The sequence below is a fragment of the Sinohyriopsis cumingii genome, chromosome 9 (assembly GCF_028554795.1).
Source record: "Sinohyriopsis cumingii isolate HCF-2022 chromosome 9, ASM2855479v2, whole genome shotgun sequence".
NCBI classification, from domain to species: domain Eukaryota; kingdom Metazoa; phylum Mollusca; class Bivalvia; order Unionida; family Unionidae; genus Sinohyriopsis; species Sinohyriopsis cumingii.
The window spans coordinates 16,899,221-16,911,500 of NC_142969.1; the positions used below are offsets into that span (position 1 = coordinate 16,899,221).

The window sequence follows — 12,280 nt, forward strand, 5'->3', positions numbered from 1 at the left end:
CAGATAAGTATAACATTGGTTACCACACCTTGTGTATACAGTAGTTATAAATGTTTCTTGCATCTGACCCAACTCAGAAACATGACACGCAAAACGCAGTCTGAATATATTTTGAGTGTATATATGTTTTCATATTATTGTTTTTTGCGGGAATTATTTTGGTCTTTTTCTTGGGGGGTTGGGTTGGTGGGATGAGTGCTATTCTGTATATGAAGTGACTTCAATCAAGGTTCTTTTCTTTCTCGCAGGATAGAAAACCTATTAATAATTGTGTGTCTGTGGCATTCGTATTTGAAAGTTAAATACCAAAGCAAAGCTAATAGTCTGTGTTAAACGGACATGTAACATATTGAATACACAAAAAAGAACTGCAGGCCTCGGAAGTGGGAGGTCGCGGGTTCGAACCCCGGCCGAGTCATGCTGAAAACATAAAACTGGTACTAACAGCTGCCTCGCTTGGCGTTCAGCATTGAGATGTTAGTGTTAGGACTAGTGGGCCTTTTGTCAGGATAATGTGACATCGTTCTACATGCCTGCGGCATAATTCACCAGTGATAGACATCACAATAAATTGCCACACTGCAAACATCGTAGCGATATGACAATTTTTTTTTTAAAGCTTCGTCATAAATCTAAATGCAATTGCTAAATGTTGTCATTATGTATTAAGTATACGAGTAAGACAAATGAATGTTATAGTTGACGATTCTAACGTTTAAGACAACAATAGAAAAAAATGAAATGGAATTTTGGATCATAATTTCAAAGATAATTCTAGAAATAGTTTTTAGTGACCTCAAACATGTTTTCAAAATTTATATGCAGCAAAACATTCCAGACCGACGGCATGCCTATTTCCAGGCAACTCAAACAGCTTCCTTCCTTCACCTACTGTTTTTCTCGTGGGTCGGTGTTTCTTCCAGGGGTTTACCCGGGTTCTTCCTCTACCATTAATACTGGCCGCCATGTATAGCATATCATGTGCTGAAGAATGGCGTTAAACCCCACAACAACAACAACAACAACATCACCTAATGTTTAAATGTGACGTGCGTATATAGTTGTGTAATATCTGTGCTTCACGGTATGTGCACGGATTACTGCATATATATATATATATATATATATATATATATATATATATATATATATATATATATATATATATATATATATATATATATATATATATATAATTACAAATAAGGCATTATTTTGAATGAAGTTTCACATAAAGACAATTAAAAGCAAATATTAGCTCTTATCAGCTATTTGTGCCTCAAGCTACAGCACATAGAAGTTAACTCGAGACAACATAATGTACTAAAGGCTACATGTAACAGTTCCAAACTCAGAACGTATTTACTGAAATACGAACACTCAACGGATATATATATATATATATATATATATATATATATATATATATATATATATATATATATATATATATATATATATATATATATATATATATATATATATATATATATATATATATATATATATATATATATATATATATATATATATATATATATATATATATATATATATATATATATATATATATATATATATATATATATATATATATATATATATATATATATATATATATATATATATATATATATTTATATATATCGTCGGAAACTATGTTTGGAAGTGTTATTTTTAAGGGGTCTTTATAAGGTTCACTTTTGAATATGTATTTTTCCGAATTTTAGATATTCAATTATACCACAGTAATCGTTTGCTGCTAGTTTGGCTCATAACAATCAATTTACATTTACTGTGCATCGGAGCCAATAAATGCTAAGAAGTATGAAATATATTGCCATATTAAATGTGAAGAAGCTTGACATGTTATTTTCATTAGAATCAGCTTTGTCAGAGAATGTTATACTAGTTTGATACTTCTGTAACTGTGGGAAAGATTTAGCAACTTTTATTTTTGCTCACTAGCTGCAAGCTACCATGTGGCAGACGTACATACAGTGCTTTGCGTTGATACATCAGCCAGTGTTAGCCAAGGATCAGCATGGGAACAAGTCCAACAGTTCTTTCATGAGTTTATTACAGGTCAGTACTTCAACTTGGTAGAATTGCTAGCTTTTTATGATTATTTTTTAGCGATTAAAATGTACGTAGGTCTAATATTTTCATTGTCTAAAAGTCTAGTTTATTATTGATCTTCAAGGTTATTTGTAGCCTAATGCCAGTTCTGTAATTATACTGGTTTGATTCTGGTGTTATGATACGTGTTACACTCGAATGAGTCTTATTTCCATCTGGTACTATTCTTAGAAAGTGTCTTGCGTACTACGATGGTAGTCCGCATTTGGTGCTCTCTGCCAGAAGAAAATAGACCGAAAGTAGACAATATATATGTAAGACACCTAGCACTTTTCCTTTTTCTGTTGACATATATAACAGTTAACTTCCCTCCTTTTTTTGAGAACTGCTCTGGTGGCCTAAGTGGTTAAAGCGTCCGCTTCAGATGCGGGAGTTCGCGGGTTTGAATCCAGCCGAGTCGTACAAAAGACTTATAAAATGGTACGAACTATATATGCTTGCGGCATGATACCTCAGTGGTAGACCACTATAAATAACCACATTGCAAACATCGTAGTGATATGACTGAAAATATTTTAAAGCTACGTTAAAAATCAAAATCACACACACACACACACACACACACACACACACAGACACACACACACACACACTTATATAGGAGTTCCTTTCAGTTTCCCTTTTGGTCTTATTAGACGTTGGATTCTTTGGTATAGCATTCTGCAAATGCCGCACCAGTAATGTGATATTTTGTTGCTCTGCCATCTTCACATATATATATATATCTATGCATCTATAGAGTGTACTTAATTTGTGTCCTTGATTGATGGTTGTGTCTACCTGACTTTTAGCATGCTTCTAAGGAGTAAACACGCTGTTTACTTGAGTCTGAGTCCACGACCTGACTTTGTTTACGAGTTAGTTGGCCTTTCCGTAATAAACCATTATACTGAAGGTTAAGTGATATTTGTATATAAAGGTGATTTGGTAAATAATTAGTCATCCCTTTTTCATATCTGTATTTGGGAATTTATAAGCCGAGTTTGCAGTTGTGTTCACATATAATTTGAGATGAATTATTAAGTTAAATTGCTCATTTTGAATTACAAGGTGCTCATTGACCTTTCTGACCAAAACATTACCGTTGGATTTTATTATCATGTACTTTCTCTTTTTATGAGAAGTCCTCTTCTAAAGAAAATTGTTCTTATTCAGGGACTAGAGTGAAGCTTTGTTAATGTTCCTCTCCATTTTAACATTAATCTTAGTCTGCTTGTGCAGCTACCATATCTTTGGCAAAAATCTCTTGAACATAATGTTGATCAGGAAACTGTTTAAATTTATTTGTCAGTCTTTCAATGAGGCGACATTTGCGTCTAGTATTGATCAATGAGTAGATTTTCATTACAGTGATTCTTTCGTTTATTACTCATTCTCTCTCATTTAATCAGGCCGAAAAACACAATCGCTCATTGCTGAACAAGATCATGAGATCTGTTTGCTTCAGAGGGCTATTAGCAAATCTGAAGCCACACACGTACCGGTTTGTTATTGTCTGACAAATGGGGTCCCTATGAGACATGGAGACCACCTGATTTACCGATGGTGACGATTTGTCGGTGAGCTATCAAATAATCTTTACTAAGTCTTATCAACAAGACAATGTTAGTCTAGCCAATGAACCTCCTTTGGTATAATTTAGGAGTCAGTATAAATTTTATGACAAGATAAAATATCATTTGTGTTGGTCGAAACTCAAAAATTGATATTTCTAATTACTGTTGATCTCATTATGATTGCCAAAGGATAGAAAAACCAGTTCAGAAAATACCCAAAGCTAATGTGCAACATAGTCGTAGTTTTTAAGAAGGATTTAGCAGAATAAAATTGTAGACTATATGTCGTCCTTTACCTAAGAAAAAGTCAGGCAATTGATACTTGTTAACCATAATGTGTGCATCCGCAAGAATTCCTGAGGTAATACACCTAAGGAATACTAAAACCTAAATCTATTCTATTTTTGTGATGTGGACTAAAATATTGTTATCAAATATACTGCTGAGCTATTGCCAAATATAAATCAACCCTCCAGTAAATATGTGTCTATAATAATAATAATAATAATAATAATAATAATAATAATAAAGTAATGAATGTTTTGATTTTCCTGAATTACTCTGCAAAAAAGAAGAATTCCTACAGGACGTTATTGCGATATATAACTCTCGTCAATACGATTTGGAATCTTTTCAACGACACGTTTTTCACAAGGCACTGGAGAAAACCAACATAAGTTACTGATCGGTACGATCTACCATCCTTTCGTCTTACAATGCATTTTGACCGACAGTAAAACATTATCAAATGTTCTCCAAACTTATTTGCTATTCTGAGTAGTGACACAAACACTCTCCAACAATAGACGTCAACACATGCTTTAAGTATTTATGTTACCTATCCCACTGAAGGGCTTAATTTGATTTATGTGAATTCCAATGTAATGGAGTAAAAATGGCAATAAATGCCACTGATCCGTCGGTAAGAATCATTTTCTTTCAAATGATAATCTTCAATTAGTTCACTGTGCCGTTGTGCATCCCCCTTATCTCCATGTCATTGTAATTTCGTTTTGAGAGTGGGAATATTGATATAATGGAGATCTAGGAGAAAATATTATATTTTCAATGGTAAATTCACCTTAGAGAAGAAACAAAGCAAAACATTTTAACGATTCTAGGCTGGATTATAACTCCAGAATCCCGTCACCTAGAAGAGCTCGGCAACAAAGACATGGTTTGCAGAGTACCTGTTAATCGATATTTTGTCCGTTGGCACCCGTCTTGAAAGTTATATTCTCACCTTGACTGCATGTGTTAAAAAATGCTAACACGGTGCAATAAAAAAGTAATGACATAGTGCCAAACAACGTTACTGAAAGCAGGAAAATGTGTTGTTCCATACAGGGGAATATCTATTTGAATCCTTTATAAAACAAAAGTTCCTCTCGAGAGAAAAGTGGAGATGCTTGTTATATCCGTCGAGAGAAAAACGTAAGGCCCAGAGTATCAAAAATTCGAGAGAAAAGAAAGAAAAAGAACCCTTTAAGCTAAGAAAGAAGAACAGAGGTCTCTACATTAAATCCAAGACAAATGTTGTGGGTGCAATAAGACTTGGCAACGATCTTCAGAGTGGTCACCACATATAAAGAAAACTGAGGAAGAAAAGAAAGGAGAAATACATTTCTAAAGAAGAAGAATTTTTATCAACAATTTCATATTTTTTATCATTATTGTTTATTTTTGTTCTTGCTATTAATATTAATATTATTATTATTATTATTATTATTATTATTATTTATACATATGCACTCACACACTTATTTGAGGCTGATTCTGTTTTTGGCAATAAATGTGCAATATGTCTTTCTGAGCTACATGGCTGGCCCTGAAAGAGAAAGTTGCTTTGACACAAGTCCATCAGAATAACCACCATACTTCTGACTTCAGCTGAAACTGTATTAGACCTATTCCTCACGGAGTCCACCGCCACTGAATGCTGTCGTCTTCGTCCCTTTTGTACTCGCTGCATGATGATGATGATGTTGATGATGATGATGATGATGACGATGATAAAGACAATGATGATGGTGGTGGTAGTTGTGGTGGTGGTGTTTAGTTTTGGCTTTTATGTGAGCAAAACAAATATATTCCCCTGAGACTTTGTCAAAGATGCTTTGTCGATCACATTATTTTGTTTCTGACATCAAAGACTTGATGTCATTGAACATGTGAGTTAATAATCGTCAGTAACACCCATTTTCGATCCTCATCTGTTTTGTTTGTAAGGGTATTGAATGATAAAATATGTATTTGTTTATAAGAATTAGTTGGCAATCATGCCCACTAAATATCATACATACTCTTTGACGTGAGCTTTATGTATGTGTATTTGCTTTCGATAGTAACAAAACGTGTATCAAATACCAATTCGATCTGGCAGTACTATTTGACTATATAATGTATATAATCTGCACCCCCGTTCTCATGAGTTTATATGTGTATTGGCTTAGATAGTAAATAACCTGCCGTTAATTGCAGTTATGAGTTAGATCAACTACATGCCCTTTGTCCTCTTTCAAAATAGTTTATATGCTTGTGTGAGGATGATATCTAGTAAGCGTGTGTGCTTATTTGTCCATAAGTAGGTTTGAATGACCATCAACTAGTCTCATTCGAGAATCTGTTTTTTCTAAGGGGTGTTTTATGTATGTGTATCAGTGACCATCATATAACTTTCATTTTAGTTTTAGTTGATGGTGAGGACGTTCGATCGGCAAGGTTGTTGATGGAGGTTAATTAGGTGTTATCCCTTAAAACTCTAAACATTATGTCAGTAGAGTGTAATGTGTGTTTATAACCTAGACCCTTTTTAACATCCAACAGCCTTTTTCATGTTCAGCGACTTTTCTCGCAAAAAACACATTTCTCCATATTGCCAACCAAAAAATAATTCTAAAAACCTTTTAATAAATCATTTTTTAAAATGCACTTTTGAAGATTTTATTTAGGCTTTCTAAATTGAAACATTTTACATAATATATTTTAAATTTTCATATTAATGATTTAAATTTTTTAATATTTGTCAATTTAAAGAAAAACAACAGTTTTGAATTTCGATGTTTTCCGTCTTTTTTATTCGCTTTTTTTTAGAAAAGTATATTTGCAAATTTTTTACTTTTAAATTATTTCTTTGTATTTTATAAAAAAAAAATATTTTTACAATTTGTACATGCATGGGGAAATGACGTTTTAAGGATTATGTTTAATCTAAGCCAACATGTAATAATTTTCCTGATTTGCTCAGTTTTCATTAGATTCCATAAAAGGTTGCACAATCCTGGCACTTCTGTTAGCTTAAGGACTCACGGTACTAATTCCACTCCAATGGTAAACATATGGAAACACTATCATATTCAAAATTCAATAACTTAAAATTTATGGGTGCTGATAATAACACCTATAATTTTTCGTGCACATCTAACCTTGGTGCAAGCTTATGTGTGGAGAACACCATATGACCCGCGGCAATTTGTTTACATACATGTGCATGAAACACGTGTTATTGATTCTGCACCAAATGAATCAGGTGCTACTTTCAGTATTGAGTACTCCTGAGTCAAGCCTGTAAAAATGCTAAAGTTGCATCAGTAGAAATTTGTCAATATTTTTGTTACATTACATATAGGATAAGCTCTCAAAAGATATTTTTCCTAAAATTTTAATTTTCATTATTAACCAATTATGGACCACCAAACCTGTAAATACTCTATTATTTCTTCACCCATTTCTAGACTGGTTCACAGTTCTTCCGTATAATTAGTACCGTGTGTCCTTAAGCGATAACATTTACAAGTTGTCCTGCTTTTCAAGTCTCTGCTGAATTGTGGATTTGCTTTCGATATAAGTCATTGTTTTTCTCCTGATCGAATTCCAGTTTCGCTACTAGTTTCAAATTTACCTTTAAGTCTAAGCCGTAATGTTAAAGTTTTCCTGAATATGTTAAGTACATTTTACAGGTTTTGTTCAGTCTTCGTTAATGGCTTTGTAAGTTTCTAGCTTTTATTACTTCTCTCAGCCAAGACAATAATTTTTACATTTACTCCTGAATTATTTCGGTCTCCGATTATTTCGGTCTCCGTTAATATCGATACTAGTTTAAGAATTTTAGTACTAATTTTAATCTAAGCCGTATGTTTTACATTTCATCAAGAGTTTATCCACTTTCATATAAGTCTATCAGAGTTTCGGAATTTTAGCACTAGTTTTAGTCCACGCTATATTGTTCATTTGTAAGAAAATTTTCAGTAATACCTAATAGTAGCCGTATCTTTTGAATATATATTCGGACATATGTCTAGTCTCTGCTAACGTTCGTGTTCGTTTTTTACTTTTTAGTACTACTTATAGTCAACTATTTGAGACTAAGTTTAGAAGGTGTTTCTCTTCTAAATTCTAAGACAGTTGCATAATTTTTGCATTACTTTTAGTCACGTCTGTTTTAGTGTTATGAGAGGTTGCAGTATTTGTCAGTGAAATATATGCGAATTTAGCGACAATGACCATTTAACGTGAGGCATAATATGCTTTATATATAAGTCTTGGGTATATTCTTGTAGCTACTATGCAATATTCTGTCCAAAGGAATTCTCTTTCTCTGATTTGTATGTAAAAAGTTCAATGTAGAAAAGGGATAGTGAATGATTGTCTAAGATTTGGTGTTAATCCCCTTAAGTTTACCTCTAACTTTGTAACCTACCTTTGCACACTTTTGTTTGTTTGTTCGAGTGCTTGTCAGTACGTTTGCACTGTATTGTTTGGTATGTATGGCTGTTGGTCAGAAGATGTGGGTGCTGGTCATGAACTCTACGTTTTGATTAGTATACTCGGCTAATGGACAGTAGATGAGAGTGCTAGCATGTAACATAGTGTGCTGGTCATTGTATGTGGGTGATGCTCATTAGGTATATGTGCTTCATCAGTAGATGTGGGTACTGTTAAGCAACAGTCTATTGGTTAATAAGCGTGGTTGCTGGTAAGAAAATGTGCATTATACAGTAAACATGGCAACTGGATAGTTGGTCTGGGTTATGGTCAGAAATGTTCTGGTCAATGGAAGTTGGTACTCGTCATTAATACTATGTATTGGTTAGAAAACGTCGGTGCTGGTCAAAATTATTTCGTACTTGTTAGGAAACATGGTTATTGGATAGAAGATATGGATACTGGTCAGTTAGTGCGGATATTGGCCAATTGTTGTATGTGCAAGTTGGTAAAGGGGTTCATGATTGGCAGTCAGATGGAATGCTGGTTACTATGTGTATCTGTTGGTCAGTAGAAGTATATTAGTGGCTACTGGTCAGTCACAAAACGTGATGGTTAGTAAGTACTGGTATTGGTCAGTATGTAATTGGCGAATGGTCATTCAGACAGCATGCTGGTTTGTAAATATAGCTTTAAAATTACATTTTCGTGTGTCCCAAGCATCACCATAATTTAACTTAATACACAATGGGAGCATTCCCAATGTCCGCAGCCATATTCGGGTTCTCAAGACAAAGCACTAGTTTAAGGGACATAGGTAAATATCACGTTAACTACTAGTGTTAAAGTTTCATTTTCCATAGTCACCCACTGACATGTTAATTCTATGGACATTTTGACATGGAATTCCCTTGCTCCCATACTTTGAAGATAATGACCGCAATGTTAACCTCCCACTGCCCCAATACAATCCCGTCTATTCCCACAGTAGCCCCAGTAATATCTTGGGCCGTTGCATCTTCATTCACATCGTAACATAATATTGATGTGCTCAAAACCAACTTGTTTGAAATCCTTTTTTTCATTTTTTCAGGGCTAGAAGATGCCAGACATGAATCGGATATGAATGTTGAACACGTTGCATTATCTGTATTCGGTGGGGAAGTCAAGGTTGCCCAACGACTAACAACTAATTATACTCAAGTAAAGCGTGCATTTAGTAAGTAAAACAATATGCTTTTATGCTAGTAAGCTTCCATTCAGTATGGAAATCGTCTATGAGACGTACTATATGCCTCTTCTGAATAATTAAACATCCTTGAGGTTCTAATATCATCGATGTTTCTTTTGTTTTAAGGAACCCGCATTGAGACTCTAGATCTTCTAAGTAATCGCCCTTTTCCTTTCGTCCGTGTGTATGTCCATTTTCTTGTCTGCCTCTTAAACATTCTGCAACCATAATTATTGTTGTACGTAGTGACATACTTCGTTTCTAATTGATAGGGTAACATTGTAAACGTGAACATTTTTAAAAGTGTAGCTTTTGTAATTGAATGCTTGAACACTTACAATAGCACGTATTGCACAAAGCATTGCGGATGGCGTGTTTCAGATTTTATGATCCCTGGACCTTTGATTCTTTTAACACAGATATACTTTGATGCTTGTGTTGTACTTTGTTTCTCTATACGCCTGCCTTTAGTCAGGCATATTATGTTACGGCTTGCATCAATCCATTAACATTTGATTGTCTGGTCCATGACATTTGAACGTTCGGAGATATATTTATGATATTGTTTCCCAATAATAGATCACTTGTTAGTAGATTTTAATCTTTAGTGGCTATTACAAAAGAAACAAGATCTTCCAGGTCAGTTTGAGATGTAAACACTGCCGCATTAACATGAAGGTTGGGCTCCACAAAGTGTCATCGTGTTTTAGAAATGTATCATGCAATATCATGATAAATTAGTTCCATGAAAAAAAATGTTATTTATAACAGGGGGCGATGATGGGGGTGGGTTGAAGTAAATTGTAGGTTTTATTGACGCATGAACCAACTTACACTGATGCATATTATGCAAGAAATATATAATAAACTTAGAGCCCATATAATATTTTTTCCTGATAACTATCTGCTGCTAAAAACATATATAAATATCCAATGAAACTGAGTAGAGAGTTCCATATGCACTCTCCATACGTTCTCACATCATCCATAACAGAAATTCAATCTACATTGAGCACATAAACCCTTCATCATCCCATCATACATCGCGGTTTATATCAACTGCATGGCAACATTCGATTGGGAAGGATATAATCTGAAAATAGCACAAGGAACGATATACTACAATTACGTTTAAGTTCTAGATTTTTCTTTGCTAGATTCTCGTTGAATCTGATTATTTAACGCCTTACTAATACATTTCCTATGTAGGGTTCTTGCTTACTATTGGATTAATCACTGCAATCATATGAACTTTGTAGAGAACGAAGTAATTTAAAATGATAGATAATAGGTGAGCAAAATATTAAAATGGTCTAAAATTTACACAGTCACTGTTTTAACTCCTCTTGTCATTAGAACATTTTATAATCAAACCCTAGATTTAGGAAAATCGCCTATGAATTGCATCAGAGTAGTAATACTTACTAATAACTATTAAATTTATATTATTACCTTAAAATAAAACAAAACAAAAAGAAGAAAATAAAATGAAATTGTCAAAACCATTGTAACGCATTCTAAAAGAGTTTGACTACCTCTGCAACAGTACAGCATTCATTGCGAAAGACAATCTTTTGTTTTTAAAAGTAATTTTCATCAAGGAAAAATAAATTTCAAGAGAAATCGTTTTCAAGGACTAATTAAAGTTAGACACGGCTGGCCAAGATACACGTTTTCAATTGGAGAGAGAGAGAGAGAGAGAGAGAGAGAGAGGGAGAGAGAAATGTTCATGCAAAAATTCTTTCGAAATAGATAGGGACTCCTGGCATTTTTGTATATGCTCTCTCAATACTTTTAAATATTATCGTGTGTTTTACGCATTTCGGACAATCTGTTTCTTTTTCTTAAAGAATTGTTATTCTATTTTACTGCAAACGATGATCCAATTCGGTCTGCTCTTTCATTTGTTATATATAGTTTTTATGTATTCATGATTTTATAATGTAATGGTCACTTTTAAAACAACATATTAAATAACTAATTTTGTCAATGAATGTTGATTTGTACTGTAAACAAAATGTCATTTCGTTTGCAAATATTTATACTAAGATTTGTGTTCAGGATATTTGTTTTGCCCTAGGATATTCCCTTTATACCTGATGTTTATCATGTTCTTTACTTAAAATTATGTAAAAAAAGAAACCTGATATTGTTTACAACTTGGAATGTTCTAAAAATGAATGTTTGACTCTAATCCAGGCCATCTTTTTGCATTTTAGGTTTTTATATTAAGATTGTGTACTTCAACAGTACTTATTCTATGTCTTAACATATGCCTTTGTAGAACCAATTTAGTTGTGTTCGGTTCTAATTTATAGAGGATTTATTTAGCTAAATTGTTCATTCGATTTACAAATTGCTCGAACGCTCTGGTGGCCTAAGTGATTAGAACGTCCGCCTCGGATGCAGGAGGTCGCAGCTAAGCATCACTATAAACTGCCATACTGCATACATCGTAGCGCAATGACTGAGAAATTGTTAAAACTACATTAAAAATCCATATCACACACACACAGACACACACACACACACACACACAAATTGCTAATTGCTTTAGGACTAAATTACTATTTAGACTTTTTTGTTAACCAGTTGAAGAGCATTCTGGATTATATTATTGTAATAGGCCAAGACCGTTCGCACTTTAGAT

The 12,280-nt window shown here is 33.6% G+C and overlaps 1 protein-coding gene across 1 annotated transcript in view; it reads left to right on the forward strand.

Annotated features, from left to right (window-relative positions):
* LOC149791321 (uncharacterized) overlaps window positions 1-12,280 on the forward strand; it is a 122,066-nt gene that overhangs the window by 9,078 nt on the left and 100,708 nt on the right. The window contains exons 4-5 of the mRNA XM_089969855.1: window positions 1,969-2,085; window positions 9,493-9,618. Coding sequence (XP_089825981.1) covers window positions 1,969-2,085; window positions 9,493-9,618 — 243 coding nt within the window. The remainder of the gene's footprint in view (window positions 1-1,968; window positions 2,086-9,492; window positions 9,619-12,280) is intronic.